We start from the raw sequence: 21,978 nt of genomic DNA on the forward strand, positions 1-21,978 counted from the left end.
CAACAACTTCCTCATCTTTCACGTTTTCCATCAGCTTCTCTATCGCACACCAGAACTTGTCCTTCTCTTCATCGCTTCGACCAACCTGCGGAGCATATCCCGAGATGACGTTCACCAAGAGCTTTCCAATCATCATTTTCACCATCATCAACCTATCACTCACTCTAGTCACACTCACCACACTGTCTACAAACTCCTCAGAAAACAGGACACCAACACCATTCACGCCCTCCAGGCACCCTTGCCACACAAACTTGTATTTCTGTCCCTGCCTACCCTTCACCATTCTCACACCACTTCCCTTCCATCTCGTCTCTTGCACACAACATATGTCCACTCTTCTTCTGACCAATACTTCCACCACTTCTCCTGATCTCCCTGTCATTGTCCCTACATTCCATGTCCCAAACCTCTAGTCCTTGAGCCAGACCAAAAGTAATGCTCCGGCGGGGGGAGTAATTCTCATTATGATTTTCCATTAGACCAATGTCTCAAGTGTCAGAAAAGGTGTGATGGACATCTGAGAACGGTAGCTTAGTGCCCGGATGGACGCCATCTTTGAAACCACCCAGCTCGAAAATGCCCATTTGGTGGGGTACATTGTTGCACGTGTATCTGGACTTCTATACTAGCTATCGATGTGCGGTTGACGACTAAATATACGTCCGATGTGTACCGTCTAAATAAAAAATAATATGAAGCATTTTGTTTTAGATTAATTATTGTAAAAATCAATTATCGAAAAAAAATCATATATTTTTCAATATTTTATTATTAGACTTGTACTTTTTTTAGTGAAACAACACTGGTATGATTTTCCAAATTATGCATTGTGCTACACCGTTTATCTGTCTATAAAAATAACTCAAAAACTAAAACATATCATCCACCACGAGTTTACAACAAATAAATGTAAAGAGGCATAAAATGACTTAGGCCGCCGCTGGCATTATCTATTCTGACGATAACGCAAGTTAGGAATGTTGTACGGAGAGGATTTTAACACCATACGATATCTAATAAGCAGGCGGAAATTGTTACATAGGAAATCTGCACTTTGGTGGCCATCTTGGATTTCAAAATGGCCGCCAATTATATTAATTATTCATTACTAGAGTTTGGAAAGACGTATGGAGCTGATTTTAACACCATACGATGTATATTCCTAATAAGCAAGCGGAGGTATCATTGAACATGTCATGTTTTAGTCAAATAACACCGGTATGATCTTCCAAATTATACATTTTGCTAAACCGTTTATCTGTCTATAAAGATTTTCAGGCAATTTGGCCTGCATTATAATAGAGAACAACATATGCTATACAATATACAGTGCACACAAAGTTAATCATCAGAGTCGCCATCAGAGTCATTGGCATCCTGAGCCACGATAGCATCATCCTGCACCATGTTGGAGCATCCCTGCAGCTTACACACAACAGTGCACTTCAACCCATTCAGTATGCAGGAGCAATCTGACGGTCGACACGTCCTTCTGCATGTGCATGAGATGAGATTCAAGACGACATCTGGAGCTGGTAGACCCGCCATCCATCGGATTGTGAGCGAACCGCCATCATCGAGTTCCCAACCATGTCCTGCTGATGGTGTTGGGACGTCTGGTAGGTTTTCAAGGCTGCGTCGCCAGATAGCCGCCTGATAGTTGGCCCTAAGCGTATGCTGCATCAAGGAGTCTTCACAAGGCGGCAATTGTCCAGATTCGATCTGGCCCTTCTTTGCACAGAACATGTGATAACGGAGCGAATTAACACCGACGATCTTCGTGTTCTTGGCGTACAGCTGACACGTGAAGGCCTGAATGCTATTGAAGACGTCTGTTGGTACATTCCACGAAGATCCCAGATCTGTGAATGCTTGAAGATACAGCTCATTCGCTTGCACAAGCTTCAAAGCCTTTATCTTTCCTTGGCTAGCCAGAGCACTCACAGTGTCACACCCGCTCCATGCATGAAGCCCTGGCAATGCACTGCAAACTCCAGACCCCAATACCGCAGCCAACTTTCCAACGTCGATCATTCTGACTCGAACCTTTGTTCCTCGTCTGATGAAGAGCTGACTATCGATGGTTCTGCTGAGATGAAGACTGATGATCAGAACGTCGGTGTCATCTGCCACTAAGATGATCGTCTTGTAGTGGGTAGCGGCGTGCTTTGCGTGGAGAAACATACGCGTGTCTGCTTCCTCGTGGCTACATTCGAGTGCTTGCACCAACTTCCACCTATCGCGGGTCAGTACCAGACATTTTTCACCACAGGTGACATACAGTGTTCTGTTGCCAAGCTTTTCGCGATTTGTTTCATGTTTCCACGACTCCGCCAGAAACACAACCAGTTTCTCCTTTGTCTGGCTGCAAGCAAGGAGACGCCGCCAGTTCATGATTTTGTGTGCGGGTCCGATCTCGCTGAAACTGATGCCTTCATTTCAACCGCGGTTCACACGCTCAGCTGCTTTGATGGATTCTTCTGTGTATGTGTCAAAGACAACATCGATGCGCTCACTGCCTTGACCAGCGTGAAGCGCTGCAGCAAGGATGCGGTCAGATAGTTCTTCGAACGTGTCGTTCTCGCCATGCATCTTTTGTATGAGAGCCATCGCATCAATTATTGTTGCACTTCGCTTGTCAACGTTCTCGGCTGGTTCCACAAGACCTTCCATGTGTTTCGCAAGTGCAGCTTTGTTCGTTTTTTTCATTGACCCATCAACGTTTGCCAAAGACCATGGTAACGGCCCTAGTGGGTGACAAAGGACAAGTTGCATGTCGAGGTTCCTTGTCTTGGCGATGAGTATCATGGTGGCAAACAGTTGTCTGTCAGCTCTCAGGACGATCTCCTTGTTTGTGCCCTTCACAACTTTCTGCTTGATCTTACCAAAGGTCTTCAAGTTTACCTTGTTCAATGTGTCATGAAAGCCTGGTCCCTCTTCAAGACGTTTCTGGAAGCTTTGATACGCTGCTTCCCCCTTTTGCAGGGTGTTGAGTAGGTCATTAGAAACGTCCTCCCTCGCAGCCGCTCCGGTAGATATACTGAGAAGACATGACGGATCATCGGCGAATGGATTGGTCCAGTCATTTTCCAGTAGATCACAGATAGCTGTGACGCCAGACTCATCACGTTTGATGCGAGAAGTAGACAAGTCAGGGTGCTTGGCGTGAGATGTGTCGCTGCCATTCACAAGGATAGTTCACAAAATTCACAAATTCACATGATTCACATTCACAAAAATGTCTGGTACTGACCCGCGATAGGTGGAAGTTGGTGCAAGCACTCGAATGTAGCCACGAGGAAGCAGACACGCGTATGTTTCTCCACGCAAAGCACGCCGCTACCCACTACAAGACGATCATCTTAGTGGCAGATGACACCGACGTTCTGATCATCAGTCTTCATCTCAGCAGAACCATCGATAGTCAGCTCTTCATCAGACGAGGAACAAAGGTTCGAGTCAGAATGATCGACGTTGGAAAGTTGGCTGCGGTATTGGGGTCTGGAGTTTGCAGTGCATTGCCAGGGCTTCATGCATGGAGCGGGTGTGACACTGTGAGTGCTCTGGCTAGCCAAGGAAAGATAAAGGCTTTGAAGCTTGTGCAAGCGAATGAGCTGTATCTTCAAGCATTCACAGATCTGGGATCTTCGTGGAATGTACCAACAGACGTCTTCAATAGCATTCAGGCCTTCACGTGTCAGCTGTACGCCAAGAACACGAAGATCGTCGGTGTTAATTCGCTCCGTTATCACATGTTCTGTGCAAAGAAGGGCCAGATCGAATCTGGACAATTGCCGCCTTGTGAAGACTCCTTGATGCAGCATACGCTTAGGGCCAACTATCAGGCGGCTATCTGGCGACGCAGCCTTGAAAACCTACCAGACGTCCCAACACCATCAGCAGGACATGGTTGGGAACTCGATGATGGCAGTTCGCTCACAATCCGATGGATGGCGGGTCTACCAGCTCCAGATGTCGTCTTGAATCTCATCTCATGCACATGCAGAAGGACGTGTCGACCGTCAGATTGCTCCTGCATACTGAATGGGTTGAAGTGCACTGTTGTGTGTAAGCTGCAGGGATGCTCCAACATGGTGCAGGATGATGCTATCGTGGCTCAGGATGCCAATGACTCTGATGGCGACTCTGATGATTAACTTTGTGTGCACTGTATATTGTATAGCATATGTTGTTCTCTATTATAATGCAGGCCAAATTGCCTGAAAATCTTTATAGACAGATAAACGGTTTAGCAAAATGTATAATTTGGAAGATCATACCGGTGTTATTTGACTAAAACATGACATGTTCAATGATACCTCCGCTTGCTTATTAGGAATATACATCGTATGGTGTTAAAATCAGCTCCATACGTCTTTCCAAACTCTAGTAATGAATAATTAATATAATTGGCGGCCATTTTGAAATCCAAGATGGCCACCAAAGTGCAGATTTCCTATGTAACAATTTCCGCCTGCTTATTAGATATCGTATGGTGTTAAAATCCTCTCCGTACGACATTCCTAACTTGCGTTATCGTCAGAATAGATAATGCCAGCGGCGGCCTAAGTCATTTTATGCCTCTTTACATTTATTTGTTGTAAACTCGTGGTGGATGATATGTTTTAGTTTTTGAGTTATTTTTATAGACAGATAAACGGTGTAGCACAATGCATAATTTGGAAAATCATACCAGTGTTGTTTCACTAAAAAAAGTACAAATCTAATAATAAAATATTGAAAAATATATGATTTTTTTTCGATAATTGATTTTTATAATAATTAATCTAAAACAAAATGCTTCATATTATTTTTTATTTAGACGGTACACATCGGACGTATATTTAGTCGTCAACCGCACATCGATAGCTAGTATAGAAGTCCAGATACACGTGCAACAATGTACCCCACCAAATGGGCATTTTCGAGCTGGGTGGTTTCAAAGATGGCGTCCATCCGGGCACTAAGCTACCGTTCTCAGATGTCCATCACACCTTTTCTGACACTTGAGACATTGGTCAAATGGAAAATCATAATGAGAATTACTCCCCCCGCCGGAGCATTCACTTCAAAAAATGGCCGGTTGGCTCAAGGACTACTCAGAAACCGATCTCCACATGGGGCATCAGACGTTTCGTCGTCGTACATGGAGTGATTTCCACCCTTGCTTCGATCGGGTTCCCCACTTTGAGTTTTGAGGAGAGGGAGTGGGGTCCCCCACGGGGTACTTCGGGCTGTGCCCTGCCCATACGTAGTTGTAATTGTCATGGTTCCCTTTTTGAGGCAATGTTTTTTTTTTTATGGCCGGATGCCCTTCTGACGCCAACCCTTTTAGTCGCTTCTTACGACACGCAGGGATACGGTGTACCTATTCTAAACCGGGGTACACACCGGGAATGTGAATGTGAATGAAGCAGAAAAATAGGTAGATAAGAGAGAAGGAGAAGTTGGTGATCTATCATATTGAAGGCCTCGCGTAAAGAATGCAAGAGGAGAAATACCAGACAGGTGATCCCACCAGACAGGTGAGTTTGAATTTTGCAGCTTCCTCGATAACAAATTGCACAAGGCCTGTTTGGGCTGGAGTGGACCAAAGGGTTGAAAATACAGGAGAGGTGAGGCAGCCGAGCGAGGACTGCACAGGGACACTAATCTGTCTGCACGATGATAAGAATGGCAGAATTCGAATCTGAAGTGCCATTTTAATTTTGTTCTTTCATAATGTCCTTGCCACTCGTGTTTTCTCCTGCAACAGTTCAGTATAAACCTAACTTGCAAGGAATTATTAGGGCATCGTGTAGCCAATGGGATCAATATTTCTGAAGAAGAGAGAATATTGTCATGGTGGAACATTTTGGAACTTGATAGGGTAGTTGAGCTTTCAAAAAAAATAAAAATATCCAAGTTATTGGATAGGAATGGAGATAGATGAAATATATGGGGATTGACCTTGTGTATTCTCTCTTAATTGCACCACCTAAAATCGTCAAAACGGGAAAGTTTTATGGGAAACGGAAAAGAAAAGCTTTTATGCCTCCGCTGACGCAGTCGCCGGAGGCATTTTGTTTTTGGGGTTGTCCATCCATCCGTCTGTCCGTCCGTCCATGAAAGGTTTTCGTTACTGCGATAGTTTAACTTAAGAACGGCTGAAGTCAACCTTGGTACAAACATGTATGATGATGTAATAATGTGGGCGGAGCCATATCGGTCGATGTTGCCGTTCTCGTTAAGCTCATCCCTGTAGCACAGTCTTTTTTTAACCATCTGGTTGTGGGATCAGTAATTCTCAAGTTTTAAATGTTTACTGCCAGTAATCAACTGCCCATTATTAGCGTCTTCACTGACTAAAGTGAACCGCCATCTCGACCAAAGGTGGTGGACATTACATTTAATTATCTTCATTGCATGTTTCCAAGGGTTGGCGTCAGGAAGGGCATCCGGCCGTAAAACATTGCTTCAAAAAGGGGACCAAAAAACAACAACAACCACGGTTCCCGAAAAAGGCCAACCCCCGCTTTGCGGGGAAAAATGGTCTCTAAAGGTGGTAAAGGTGGTAAAGGTGGTATTACATGTTTCCACCCTTCTCTGCTTGTCTGTCTGTGAACAGGATTTCTCAAAAAGTTTTGACGGATTCGGACGAATCTTGGTGGACAGGTTGGGTGTGTGACGAGGAAGAATTGATTTGATTTTTGTGAAGATCCGGATCTGGATATGAGATTTTTTTTTTAATTTTCCAAGTGATTCTTCACCATTCGGAGATGGGCCCAAAAACAATATTTATTTTCCATGATATTTCAAAAAGATGTGGACGAGTTATGACGAAACTTGGTGGATGAGTTGGTTAGGTGACAAGAACAAGCCAATTCGTTTTTGGTTCAGGTGCACAACAAGATCCGGCCTATGACTGGGATACAAAACGTAAACTGTTCAGCCTGGCGGAGGTGTGTGCTCTACCTAGTGCCATTCTCGGTTTACACGTGTTTAAGTGACCACTATGTCTATAAATTTTCCCATTTTGATCCTGACTACTCCCCCAACCCCCTTTTCCCAATTACAGTACTGTGTAATTCCATACATCCTCCCCTTCCCTTCCCTTACTCTCTCTCTCTTCTCTCATCCTCCACTCTTTTCTCTCCCACATTCCCTCCCCTACCTCATTTTCCTCTCCTATCATCCTTTCGTTGACATGGACCAACATTGTATAAATGGACCTCTTTTTGTTCCTCTTCCCTATCTTACAGATCCCATGAGCTGCGTTCAAAAATCTTGTCACTTCAGTTATTGTTGTCAGTGCTTCAGAATGCCGGGCCTATTTTTCGCACGAATGAAATGTTCATAAACGCTATCAAGCAGTACCTGTGTGTCGCACTGTCCAAAAACGGCGTGTCCTCCGTACCTGAGGTTTTTGAGCTATCTCTGGCCATCTTCCTCACGCTCCTCTCAAACTTCAAAACTCACCTGAAGATGCAGATTGAGGTGAGGGAAGGGACAAGCAATTGGATTGGGTAAAAGGCTTCCTTAGCAACACCTTATGCTATTTCACTACAATTTTAACAGAGGTTGGGTGCAAACCTGAAGGGATAATTTAGTACATCCTGAACCCACATGTAGTACCAACAATAAATCGGTGCAGTGTGTATCAAGGATTTTGTTTTATCACCCCTTCCCCAAGGTGTTTTTCAAAGAGATCTTTCTCAATATTCTAGAGACCACATCAAGCTCTTTTGAGCACAAGTGGATGGTGACACAGACATTGACTCGAATATGTGCAGGTAAGCTGAAGAGTGTATTGTAGTCTTATTTTTAATATCCCCAACGTTTTTTGAGAAAAAGGTGGGGGGAGTATTGTCCACCCGTCACGGTTTCTCCTCGTAAACGTTTTTGTAGAAATTCATCAAACTTAGTACTTATGATTACCACATGGCACAAAGGTGTGCAAGAGCAGTGTCATTTTGGCCCCACCCTCTAGGATGGGGTCAAAAGGTCAAATACAACAAAATGTAATTACGGGTACATTTGAAACATTGTTAATGAAACTTTGTTGTTGTTGTTGTTGTTGTTTTTTTTTTTTTTTTGTGTGTGTACAGGAACGAGGCTCATGAAAGAGCTAACATTTATTACACAAAAAAAATCAAACAGACACATAAAACATATAAGGAGAGCGGTAGACAAGATGGGGAGAGAAGGGGAAGCACACAAACACAGCATTTGAGAGCAGGGACATCGAGAGATCTGTGGGAGGGAGAGGACTGGAGCGGGGTACACGGGATAAACAAGATGGACACTACAAGGACTTCTTTTTTTTTTCTTTTTTTTTTTGTATACAGAGTCGAGGCTCGTGAAAGAGCTAACATTTATCAAACAAACAAGCAAACAAAGTATATAAAAAGGGGAGCGGTCGACAAGATGGGGAGAGAAGGGGAGGAAGCACACAACACAACATTTGAGAGCAGGGACATCGGGAGATGTTTTTGGAGGGAGAGGGCCTGGGGGGAGGCAGGATAGGTATAAAACGCAAGGACACCAAGGACTTCCAGCAAAGAAGTCGGCACCTCAAAAAAGTGGATTTGGGGTGAAATTAGCGGGGGTAGAAAAGATCAAGGTTTTGGATTGGGGAAGATAAGAGATGGTGGTGAACAGCCGTTTTAAAGACCTGGAGGGAGGAGTGGGATTGAAGAGAGTGAGGGAGTTTGTTCCAGAGGCGGGAGAAAAGAGGAATGAAGGAGTGAAGGTGAACAGAGAGTCTTGATTTTGGCAGTTTAACCATATTGTAGTGTCTTAAACGGCGTGTTTAACCGTTTGGCAGTTTAGGCTTCCTGAAGTTAAACTTTGGCAGTTTAACCTTCCTGAAGGTTTTAGTCCAACCTTCAGGAAGGAAAACGGAATTTGAAGGAGGTGGATTTGGAGTGGATTAATGGGGGTAGAAAAGATCAAGGTTTTGGATGGGGGAAGATAAGAGATGGTGGTGAACAGCTGTTTTGAAGATCTGGAGGGAGTAGTGGGATTGAAGAGAGTGAGGGAGTTTGTTCCAGAGGCGGGAGAAAAGAGGAATGAGGGAGTGAAGGTGAGCAGAGAGTCGTGATTTTGGCAGTTTAACCATAAGAGGGTTGCTGGCAGATCTTGTGCGACCTGTAGGAATATTTGGGGGACAGAGCACAGAGAGAGCTGGGGGAGCAAGGCCGGAGAGGAGTCGGTAGAAGACAGAAAGACCACCAACCTGCCTGTGGTGAGTGAGTGAAAGGCCCTTGGAGTTAACTTCATCGCGGGAGATTCCAATGATTCTGAAAGCTTTGGTTTCGACAGCGTGAAGCCGAGCGAGGTGTGAGGCAGGAGCACCGGCCCAGAGGGGGGAACAGTATTCCATTGAGCTGCGGATTAAAGCCTTGTATGTGGTAAGGAGCTCGGGTGTGCACGATGGAGGATGCCCAGTCGGCGACTGGCTTTGGAGGCCAGATTGGAAATGTGCTTGTTAATGCAAACAGCATTGGGAGACACATAGAACAAGTCTGGATATTTTTTTGGCGGGGGGGGGGGGGGGGGGGGGAGGATTTGATCTTGAGTTCATGCCCCATCTGGCGAATGAGGGTCACAGGGGTCAATATGGAAACAAAAATTTAACTCGATTTTATATTTAGTCCTTCCTGGTGAAACTTTTTGCTTGCCATCTTTCAACTTTGCTGTAGGTGGGAAGTGTTTACAATGGCACGCCATCGACTTCACTCGAGTGTATATTTAATTTAATATCCTTTTAGTCCAACAAGTTTCGTCCAAATCCATCCATAACTTTTTCAGATATTCTTCAATGGATTGGTTTTAGCCCTATCTCCCAATGGTGAAGAATCACTTTAAAAATTCTAGTAGCCGGATCCGAATCCGGATCATCACCAAAATCTAATCATTTTGTCGGTGTCACATACGCTATATCTCTGCCAAATGTCGTCCGAATCCGTCCACAACTTTTTGAGATATTTTGTTCTCAAACGGACAGACAGACAAACGGACAGACAGACAGGGGTGTAAAACATAACCTCCATATGCCACCATTTAAAGGTTTAAAAAAATATATTGTTGATGAACATAAACCTTCACAAACCTTTCTTTGTGTGCAGATGCTCAGTGCGTTGTAGATATCTACGTGAATTATGACTGCGACCTCAACGCGGCCAATATATTTGAACAGTTGGTGAATGACCTGTCCAAAATTGCTCAGGGCCGCAGCGGCCACGAGATGGGAATCACCCCTAATCAGGTGAAGCAGCATGAGTCATAAACTTTACCATCTATGGAGGAATATGTCTAGCAACCTCATATATATATATATATATATATATATATATATATATATATATATATATATATATATATATATATATATATAGTTACGGATCGTGGTTAGATGTTATTTACCGAGCGGTGGTATTGCCACGACCTAACAGTTCCCCCGATTCTTCCCCAACTCACCCGATTCCACCCGAACGTTGGCCAAATCGCGCTACGCTAAATCAATGATTGGAAAGGACACAACGACTGGGATAAATGAAACGACGCCAGGGGTACAGTTCTCAAGACCTCCGGAGGAGGATATAATTACAGTGGGGGAGAAAAGGGGTAGATTACAAGGTAGTGAGGTAAAGACACAGAAGAGATAGGCACTTAGATACAATCTTATCTTATCCCAGACAGACCACAGACAAACGGAACAAGGCTGACTTACACAGGGATTGATGGCAGGGAAGGACAGGTAGTTCGATAGCACAAGGTGCACCTTGGCTCGGGGACAGGATCAAGCACGGTCCAAGAGATGCAGGGAGGCCTCACAGCGCTCGGAGGTAGCGTCTTTCTTTCTCCAAGCTCAGCGCGCATCTGACGTCACCTCCCTCTTCCTGCGCATGCTCAGCGGGGAGTGACACGCCCTCGGCTGGTTGGCTCCGCCCCAGATGGGACCGGTCCGCCACTTCCATTGGGTGCGGGGGTTACCGGGCTCCGCCCTTGACGAGGAGCTGACAGGGAGCCCCTATTTGGTAACCCCGTCGAGCACATGTTTGATGGCGGCTCGTGGGGAAGGCCTCGTGCCCTCCCAACACCCCCTACCAACCAAGCCGGAGTGAGGACGCGCACTCCCTGTGCACGCCGCCGCCGTTGCTGTTGTTGTTGTTGTTTCTGAACCGTGAGGAAGAGCTGCGGGGAGGTATTGGGAGGTCCTAAACTTCCTAACGGTGCCATACAATCACATTCTGGTGCAACGAAGGGTCAGAATTAATGGAAACGAATCCTTAACTGACATAGACTAAGAATAACTAGCAAGCTGTCCTATAGTTGTCTACGTGAGATGCGGTGGACCTGGATGCGACATTTAATGGGGGGAAATAGGGGGAGGTCAGTCTACAGAGTGTTGTTTACAGAAAATGGGACTAGGGAATGGGGGATTGGGGATAGTTGGGAAGTATTGAGGAAATAGGGGAATATTTACAAGCGGATATGGATGGATGCAAATCCCATATCCGCAACATTGCACCCTTCTCTACCTCGGGGCGATCCGACCCGATAAATTTTTACCTACTTTAGTGTGGCACTCAGATGTAGTTCCCTCTACTATTAACTCAACCCTGAGTGCGACAGTTTTACAGATGTTCACAAATGAGTAAATATGTCCCCCTGCGACGTTGCACCCTTCTCCTAACAGAAACACACCCACAGGATAACCGAATCGCGGAAAGCATCCTCAAACTAAACATACAGCCGGTAGGGAGCATCATTTATACAAGACTGATATTTACACTACGATCCAGGACCTGTTCTTTGAGGAACACATGCAGATGTTATGCATAGAGAGAGAGCACGCATGCCAGCATCGATACACCAACCCACGAGTGCCCTGTGGCCCTACGGCCTTTAATAATGTGCAGAGCACCCCGTCCAAGCACCAAAAGCACCACCCCATACGCACAGTCAGCATCATCCGGTGCACCAATAAAGTGTTCAGTAACAATGCACAATTAAGTGTCCATGGTCACCGGTGGTGTCGCAGCCGGCCGATGTTCTGCCGCTGGTCTTGCCTTCTTGGAGTGCACTTGGCCTTCTGGCTTCTTTAGAAATAAAGAAAGGCGCCAACCGCGTCCATTTCTAAATTGTGGCCGTCAGGGGGGCCAACTAAAAGTGGTTCACCTGTATGGCATAGGTGCCACGTTGACCCAGAGGTCCATCCACGGGTGGTGCTTGACCGCAAAAGAACTGCGGTCCATTGTGGGCGGCCACAAAAATTGCGGTCCATATGGTGTATCGATCCAGGCAGCAAGCAGCGGAAGTACAGGCCCACAACTGCGGAGCCAGCACCTCTCTCTCCTCTCTCTCTGCCCCAAAGCCAGATCCTCGGAGGTGGGAGACAAAAGAAGACAAGTGAGTAAGGTGGTAAGGGCGAAAAAGTGCACGCAATTCAAGGTAATGCACACTGGGGGCACATGGGAACCAGGTGAGACAGGTACGTTCCTACCGTACGCCCCCCCCCCCCCCCACCAGGTAACCTACATTGACCCTCCCTTACCCCTTACTGTATCCACAAAACACAACACTACCCATAAACATCTACTTTACACATCAACAAACGTCCCTACTGTCTTCCCCGTTCCTCCCATCAACCAAATTCGTCTTCTCTCCCTCCTAACCAATCAAATTTGCCATTTCCAACTCTCATCAAAATTTGCCATCTCCAACTCAACATCAAAATTTGCCATCACCAATTCATCATCAGTCCCTCCTAAGGAGGGAGAGATGGAATCACCCCAATGTCTTATCCACGTCGTGATGCGTCTCACAAATCCACACAGCAATTCTCCTTTCCTGCAACACAGAACAAAGGAACACAGGTGTGGAGTCATCATCATCACCTCAGGTAAGTGGCTGCGTATGGTGCGACAGGTTCATCAATCCTAACTATTTCCTAAATGACTTTAACAACTTTACATTACCCGGGGTCTTTCCCTGCCAATCCATTGGCCAACTTACACTATGGGTTCTAAAAACCAATTCCCATTGACCAAACTGTGGTGCTTCTCAAGTTGGGGTCTCACTCCCCCGATTCATCACTCGGTGCCCCCGCACAATTTCGGTGGCTGGGTCGTGTAACGCTCCCAGCTGGTCCGCCCACCTGCACACCTCCACCACTGTTGTTGCCTACCGAGCTCACCTGCTCCTCACCCTAACCTAACTAACTGGGGAAGGCCCTCTCGCACTCTCACCCCCTCAGTGCCCACTCTGGAACGGGCTGCCCGATCCACACCCGGGATCCTCAGGCACCCACTGACACTAACGGCTCCCAGAGCCCACCTGCGGCCTCACCTGGCCGACATCTAACAGTGGCGGAGTGCCCAACCATTCACACTCATACTAACAGGCCACACGACCAGCCAATTTCACCACACCAATGCACCCATCCACAATACCATTCTGCAACCGCACCACAAATGCCAATATCCAACCACAATTTACCTATACCTTCTAACTATTCTTTAAACTACCCTCCCCGGGTACTCGTGAAAAGGGGTCCACTCTTCCCCCATCCACACCTTCGCACCATGCACACCACTACGTACCACTTACTCCAACTCTCTCCACACCACTCATTCTCTGCTCCATATATTCCACACACCTGTACTTGCACACCTGTGCTCTCATACTTGGTGCCGCCTGCACCCTTCTCTCCCCCAAGCGCATTCGCGCTGATCCACAACACTCACTACTCATACACTGCTCCACACACCTGTCCAGTTCTCACACAGCATCATCTCATCTAACTACTCCCCTCTGAAACTTGCGCTTCCCAGTCGTCCCTTTAAACTATTGCGCTCCCTCGTCATTATCAAACACTAAGCTACTATGTCCCCACTACAGGTATCAGTCACTATCTAAACCTTAACGTTACCTAATGTCATCTTCTAGGGCCCTACACACAATATCCTAACCCACCCGGGCTAGTTTCCACTGCCATACACCCCATAATCTAGTGCTCCTTTGCCCCCCCTCATGGGAAGGGTGGCAGGGATGCCACCCTTACCCACTGGGCCCATCGCTCATCAATCCCCCAGTCCTCTGGCACTAATAAGCCCCCCTTATTCAGAGGTACTGGGTCCCGCCTCGGCATCTAAAGCCGAGGCAATCCACGGGGGCGCCTGCTCGCCGGTGTAAGGCCTTATCCGGTCGGCGTGGACGATCCGAGGGAGGGCTCGTGGCCCCATTTTGATTTTTACTACCACATCACAGACTTGCGACAGGACGACCCCCGGGCCTTGCCAGGGAGAGGTGAGTTTCGGGCACCTACCCTTCCTCCTCCGGGGATTGAAGAACCAAATCTTCATCCCCGGAGTGTACTGACTCCCCTGGCTCCGGTGGTCGTACCTGCGCTTCATCTTTTCCCCCGCCAGATGGAGTTGGCGGCGTGCGAAGGCATGGACTAGCTCCATGCCTTCCTCTAGGTGACGTGCGTACCCCTCCCTCGGCGGGTTAACCACTGTGTCTGGCACGGGACCGCATAGCAAGTCGGCGGGAGCCCGTAACTCCCGCCCATACATAAGCAACGCTGGACTGCATGCGGTGGCCCCGTGCTGGCTGGTTCGGTAGGCCATGAGCAAATAAGGGAGATGTTCGTCCCAGTCATCCTGACGGGTGGCGGTGAACAGTGCCAGTTGTTGGATTAAAGTTCGGTTGAATCTTTCCACCATCCCGTCAGATTGAGGTCTTAAAGGCGTTGTTCTTGTTTTCCGAATTGACAGGAGACTGCACACATCTTTTAGCAATTTGCTCTCAAAATTTCGTCCCTGGTCGGTGTGCAACTCCTGTGGAATCCCATGCCGGCACACAAATCCTTCCACGAAGGCCTGCGCTACCACCCCTGCTTCTTGGTTGGGGAGGGCGTAGGCCTCCGGCCACTTGGTGAAGTAGTCCATCACAACGAGGATGTACTTATTACCTAGGCGGGTGCGGGGTAGTGGGCCTAGGATATCCATGGCCACCCGCTCTAGGGGGGCCCCCACCTGGTGTAATTGAAGGGGGGCCCTCATCCTCCGTGCTGGTCCCTTTTTGGCAGTACAGGCGTCGCATCTCCGACACCAGTCCTGTATGTCGCGCCCCATATTCACCCAATAAAACCTCCGGCGTACCTGCGATGTCGTCTTTGTCCTGCCCAAATGGCCGCCGGGGCGGGTACCATGCACCTGTTGCAATATATCGGTCTTAAATTTATTTGGGACTACCACCAGCCAGGAGGTTTTATCAGAGGGAACCTCCACCAACTTGCGATACAAGATGTTATCCTTCAATTCCAGGGTTTTCCACTGAGCCCAATATGCCTTGGTCTGTGCCCCGAGGGGGGTGACCTCTTCCCCATTAGGTCTTTGCCCCAATCTCACCCATTCGTGCACCGGCCCCAGTACGGGGTCCTCCCGCTGGGCTGCGCTCCAAGCCACAGTTCCGAATTCCTCATCTGCGGTTAGTGGCAAAATTGGCCCTCACCTGGGTTGCCCGGACGACGAGAATCGGGGCGGAATCGCCCAATTGCTCCCTCTCCTCGTGTCTCGCACAAAATTTACAGTTTTCCCCCAGACAAGGACGCCGAGAGAGTGCGTCCGCATTACCATGGGCCTTCCCGGCCCTATGGGCCACATCAAAATCGTACTGCTGCAACTTTTCCAACCACCTTGCAATTTGGCCCTCCGGTTCCTTGAACCGAAGGAGCCATTGCAAGGAGGAATGGTCAGTTCTAACCAAAAATTTCCGCCCGTACAGGTACGGGTGGAAATGGTTCATGGCAGCCAGCATAGCCAATAACTCTTTGCGAGTGACACAATAATTTCGCTCGGGCCTACTTAAGGCCCGACTATAGTAACCAATCACTCTCCACGCCCTCCTGTGTCTGAGACAAAACTGCGCCCAATCCTTCCTGGCTCGCATCCGTGTCCAGGGTAAATGCCCCGTTGCTCGTGGGGTAAGCTAGAAGGGGTGCGGATGTTAGACACCCCTTCAATTTTTGGAAGGCCTCGTGGCACTCCCGTGTCCAATTAAATCGCGTCCCCTTCTCCGTAAGCCGGTGGAGGGGACGGGCCAACTCCGCAAATTTCGCCACAAAGCGCCGGTAGTAGGAGCAGAGTCCCAAAAATCCCCGCACCTCCTTGATGGTACGTGGTGCGGGCCACTCCTCTACCGCTTTAATTTTGTCTGGGTCCGTTTTTACCCCCTCGCGGCCGATCACGTGACCTAGATAGGCCACCTCTCTTGCAAACAAAGTGCACTTACTCGGGTTCAGCTTCAACCCTGCCTGTCTGAGGCACCCGAACACCTGGTCCAAATTAGCTACTGCCTGGGGGAACGTTTTGGCATGTACTAGGACGTCATCCAGGTACACCAGGCATGATTGCCATGGCATGCCGCCTAGTACATGTTCCATCAATCTTTCAAAGGTGGCGGGGGCGTTACACAAACCAAACGGCATCACAGTAAACTGATACAGTCCCTTACCTGTGGAAAATGCCGTTTTCTCCTTCCCTGCCCTATCCATCTCCACCTGCCAATACCCACTCTTGAGGTCCAAAGTTGAGAACCAATTTGAGCCCGCAACGGCATCGAGGGTGTCATCAATCCTTGGCAGGGGATATGAGTCCTTGAGTGTCACGTTGTTTAGCTGGCGATAGTCCACGCAGAATCGCGTGGTCCCATCCTTCTTTTTGACCAGCACAACAGGTGACATCCAAGGACTTCCCGAGGGCTCGATCACGCCTGCGTCGAGCATTTTTTCAACCTGCTCGTCAGCTTCCGCCCTCTTGCTCCAAGGGAGCCGTCGGGCGGCCTGACGAATAGGCCGGGCCTCACCGGTGTGGATCTGATGTTTCACCAGGCACGTACGTCCAATATCCTCGGTGGACAGGGAGAAGAGGTCCAAATGGAACCCAACCAGTTTGTGTAAGGCCTCCCTCTGGGTACCTCCCAACTCTACGCTACTACGATTTACCATCTCGCAAATGGGATCGGGCCAATTCCTACTTCTTATTGAAGGCTCCCCCCGGGGCCGGCTCGGCTGGACGTTCTCGCCCCTCACTGTCGCGACTTCCACAACTGGGGTGCAGCCAGCTACCCTCGTGCCCCTTACTATAGTGCGTGGTTCTGTACTTATATTTATTACTCGGACGGCCACTACCGGTCCGTCCGTTTTTACAAGGGTGCGGCCCACGATTAAACCCGGTATGGACTGCGCTGCCACCGGTTCGACCAGGCCGCAGGACTCCTGCCATGTTGGGCGAGCTGCCCACCGGGCCGGCACTATCGCCTCGGCCCTTGGGGGAATGGTCACGGCCTCGGAAGCCTCCAGCTCCGCTCTCTCGGCCGTGCTCACTCCCCCTAACGGCAGCTCTTCTACTCCCACCTGCAGGATCCCCCGGCACAAGTCGATTTTACAACCGCTGGCAGTCAACAAATCCAACCCTATTAAACATGGGTCGCACACCTCCGCCACCCAAACATCTATCTCCCTCCTTACCGACCCTAACTTGAGGGTCACAGAACCACGCCCTATGATCGGGGCCGTTACCCCGGTAGCAAGTTGCAAACTATAATTTTGCAGGCGCTGGATCTTATCCCAGCCACCTGCGCTCGAATCAAGGACCACAGGGCTGATGATCGTGGCGCTATCTCCTGTGTCCACTACGGCATCTACCCCCACGCCGGCAATTTTGCATCTGATTGTCAGGCTACCGGTTCCAATCTGGCCACAATAAATGACCTGTCGCGTCAATGAGGGCTCTCCTCCATCCTCTTCTGCCGAACACCGCCCTACGTGCCCGACACCTTCTAGTTTCCCGGGGTCTGGCGGGGGGGTGTCTGGGGTCGGCTAACCCGCTCCCCCCGTGGCGGAGTTGAGGACCTCAACCGCCGGGGATCATCCCGGCGCGTGGCTCGACAGTGCCGCGCCAGGTGACCCAGACGGTTGCAAGTATAGCACCTCACCTGATAAGGTGCTTGTCTCCGGAATTCCAAATTTCCCCCCCTGAAGGTCCGAATTGGATTACCCGCTCGTGGTCCACCGCGGGCCACCTCCGGGGCCGCCTGCCATGGTCCAGGTCCCGCCAGGCGCTGGTCCACCAGCCTCCGGACCATGCCCGCTAGGTCAGGACTCACGTCGGGGGCGGGCCCCCTAAGGGGTCCGCCCTCCATCGGGGGTCCCACCTGGCGGACCGCCATTGCGTGACGCTCGCTCCCCCGGGCCAGGGGCCTCGCTGCTTCCCAACGGGCTGCAGCGTCAGCCGCCTGGCTCAGAGTCTGCGGGCGCCACATGGCGAGCTGTTGCCGGAGCTCAATATCCGGGAGGGCCTGGATAAAATGGTCCAGCGCCAGGCTTTCCCGGGAATCCGCTGCCCTGTTAGCATGTGCGATCCCCACTGCGCGGCGAATGTCGTGGGCAAGTTCCCCGATGGCTTCCTGGGGCTTGCGTTTTCGCAGCGCGAGCTGAGCTTTAACAAGCTCGCTCTGCTGTTCAATGCCGAATCGATTAATTAGGGCGTCGCGGAGGGCTGGCAGGGTGAGAGCACCCGGTGGTAATGGCGTCGGCACCTCCGCCGCCGCGCCGCGCAATGCAGCCACCAGGTGTACTCCACCTTCGTCCTCACCCCAACCGTTGCCCTTACACACACAGTCAAACTGCGCCAGGTACGCGCGTAGATCACTCTTGCCGTCATACGGCGCGAGTGGGACCTTGTGGGACCACCTCGTATGCGAGTCGTTGCCCGCCTGCCGGACCCCGTGCGTCGCCCCTTGCGGGGTCAGCGCGGGGCCGAACCGGCCGGGCCCCCACAGTACATTACCCCCAAGGGGCTCCCGTGCCTCCCCTGTCCCTCTAAAAACTACCCCTGTTGGTGTCGATGCATGGGTCACACTTCCGCAACCCGCTACCCATTCCATCCCACCACAACCTTGCTCACTCACACCTCGCACCTCTCCCATCACCGGACCCTCTCGCCCGCACCCTCGTTCCATACCCTCCGGACCAGCCATACACCTCACTCTTGGCCTCTCACGAACATCCGGGTCTATCTCGACCCCCAAGCTTATTAAATCACCTGGCGCATCATACGCACGACCATATTGGTCACCACTTACACCGGGTCCTCTTTCTCTTCGCTTCTCCTCCATCACCTGCGAATCCCTCATCCGGTTAATGAGCACATCATCACGATCCGAACACAGACTTTGGACCAATTCTTTTACTTCCTCCTTTATCTCTTTCTTATCCTCTCTCCGTCGCTTCTTAATTTCGCTCACCCCTTCTTCCACTTCTTCTAATTTCTGCTTCACCTCCTTCATCTCCTCGTGCGTGTGGTTGGATATTAAGTTCTTCCTCTAACTCCACCTTATTTTTTTCTATATGCTCCCGCACCTCCCGCTCTTTAACCTCCATCACCTCTACCACCTTGTTCATTTTCCTCGTCAGGTCCTCATGTACCGTCTGACACTCTTTTTTAATTACCCCTACGTCCTTTTTCATCTCCTTCTGTGTCGATTTTAAACCCTCTATTACCGCTGTGTTCTTCTTTACCTGGTCCCCCAACTCCTTTTGTCCCACTGTCAGTTGTTCTACTCCCAGCGTCAACTCCTCTATACCACCTTGCAATTTTACAGTCCCCTTTCTCACCTCCTTCTCCATGCGCTCCTTACAGTGCCTCACCTCCTCGCGCACTCCTCCGACCTCCTCACTCACACCTCTTCTGATCTCTTCTCCCATCACTTGCATCTCCTGCCCAGATGCCACCCTCATCTGCTCCATTTCCTCCCTGTGAGCATCCAATTTAGTTTCTACCCCCATTCTGACCCCCTCTATCTGCTGCCCCATTTGTTTAACTTCCATTTCTGCTTGGTCCCTCATGTCCCTCAATTTGCCTTCCATACTGTTTTCTAACCCCTCTAACCCCTTTTTCATCCCTTCCATTTGATTCTCTTGAGCGGCCATTCTGCTTTCTACCCCCGTTAACCCCTCCTGTATTTCCCCTAATCTATTGTCTAATCCCTCAAATTTGTTGTCTAGTCCCTCAAATTTGTTTCCTAATCCCTCTATTCTACTCCCTAACCCTCCGATCTGGGCCCCCATGTCCTCCCTCAATTTCTCGCTATTGGACCCCATCCTTTGTTCTAACCGTTGGCTATTGGCCCCCATGTCCTCCCTCAATTTCTCGCTATTGGACCCCATCCTTTGTTCTAACCGTTCGCTATTCTGGGCCATAAGGGCCTTCATTTGTATTTAAAAAAGGTTCAAATCTACCAGCGGCGCTGCTACGGTCGCGGGCGCGGTCGCCGTAGCCATCTGCGAGGCGCCATTTTGCGCGCCCGTAACCTCGTGCGCGAGGACGCCATTTTGCGAACCTGCCGCCCTCACTGCTTCGCTCTCCTCATGTCCCTCAATTTGGTCCTGGATCGACCCTGCCTCACTCTCCTCTACCGGAACCCAGCCGTCTTGATCTGCCATAGCGCGACTTTCAAAATTCGGGTTTTTTTGTAAAACAAAACAATTTCCAACTGCTTGTAATTTTGAGCGCGTTAAGCGCGCTTCGGGCCTCGTATCTCACTCCTCGACACCAATTGTTACGGATCGCGGTTAGATGTTATTTACCGAGCGGTGGTATTGCCGCGACCTAACAGTTCCCCCGATTCTTCCCCAACTCACCCGATTCCACCCGAACGTTGGCCAAATCGCGCTACGCTAAATCAATGATTGGAAAGGACACAACGACTGGGATAAATGAAACGACGCCAGGGGTACAGTTCTCAAGACCTCCGGAGGAGGATATAATTACAGTGGGGGAGAAAAGGGGTAGATTACAAGGTAGTGAGGTAAAGACACAGAAGAGATCGGCACTTAGATACAATCTTATCTTATCCCAGACAGACCACAGACAAACGGAACAAGGCTGACTAACACAGGAATTGATGGCAGGGAAGGACAGGTAGTTCGATAGCACAAGGTGCACCTTGGCTCGGGGACAGGATCAAGCACGGTCCAAGAGATGCAGGGAGGCCTCACAGCGCTCGGAGGTGGCGTCTTTCTTTCTCCAAGCTCAGCGCGCATCTGACGTCACCTCCCTCTTCCTGCGCATGCTCAGCGGGGAGTGACACGCCCTCGGTTGGTTGGCTCCGCCCCAGATGGGACCGGTCCGCCGCTTCCATTGGGTGCGGGGGTTACCGGGCTCCGCCCTTGACGAGGAGCTGACAGGGAGCCCCTATTTGGTAACCCCGTCGAGCACATGTTTGATGGCGGCTCGTGGGGAAGGCCTCGTGCCCTCCCAACACCCCCTACCAACCAAGCCGGAGTGAGGACGCGCACTCCCTGTGCACGCCGCCGCCGTTGCTGTTGTTGTTGTTGTTGTTGTTGTTTCTGAACCGTGAGGAAGAGCTGCGGGGAGGTATTGGGAGGTCCTAAACTTCCTAACGGTGCCATACAATCACATTCTGGTGCAACGAAGGGTCAGAATTAATGGAAACGAATCCTTAACTGACATAGACTAAGAATAACTAGCAAGATGTCCTATAGTTGTCTACGTGAGATTCGGTGGACCTGGATGCGACATTTAATGGGGGGAAATAGGGGGAGGTCGGTCTACAGAGTGTTGTTTACAGAAAATGGGACTAGGGAATGGGGGATTGGGGATAGTTGGGAAGTATTGAGGAAATAGGGGAATATTTACAAGCGGATATGGATGGATGCAAATCCCATATACGCAACAATATATATATATATATCCACACACCAACACTTTGCATTTCTGATACTTCATTAAATGTCCCCCTATTTGTCTCTTGGCTGCAGGAACTCAGTCTCAGAAAAAAAGGCTTGGACTGCCTGGTCTCTATTCTGAAGTGCATGGTGGAATGGAGCAAAGACCTCTATGTGAACCCAAACTCGCAAAGCAACCTGGGTAAATGGCTGGTAGTTTGTAAAGCCTCGTT

The 21,978-nt window shown here is 49.5% G+C and overlaps 1 protein-coding gene across 1 annotated transcript in view; it reads left to right on the plus strand.

Moving 5' to 3' along the window:
* The window catches only part of LOC137418597 (brefeldin A-inhibited guanine nucleotide-exchange protein 1), a 97,570-nt gene that overhangs the window by 34,910 nt on the left and 40,682 nt on the right, over positions 1-21,978 (plus strand). Inside the window, exons 10-13 of the mRNA XM_078767756.1 lie at positions 7,245-7,479; positions 7,676-7,775; positions 10,113-10,252; positions 21,839-21,947. Coding sequence (XP_078623882.1) covers positions 7,245-7,479; positions 7,676-7,775; positions 10,113-10,252; positions 21,839-21,947 — 584 coding nt within the window. The remainder of the gene's footprint in view (positions 1-7,244; positions 7,480-7,675; positions 7,776-10,112; positions 10,253-21,838; positions 21,948-21,978) is intronic.

Source organism: Myxine glutinosa, chromosome 13 (assembly GCF_964187855.1).
Source record: "Myxine glutinosa chromosome 13, kmMyxGlut1.1, whole genome shotgun sequence".
Classification (NCBI taxonomy): Eukaryota; Metazoa; Chordata; class Myxini; order Myxiniformes; family Myxinidae; genus Myxine; species Myxine glutinosa.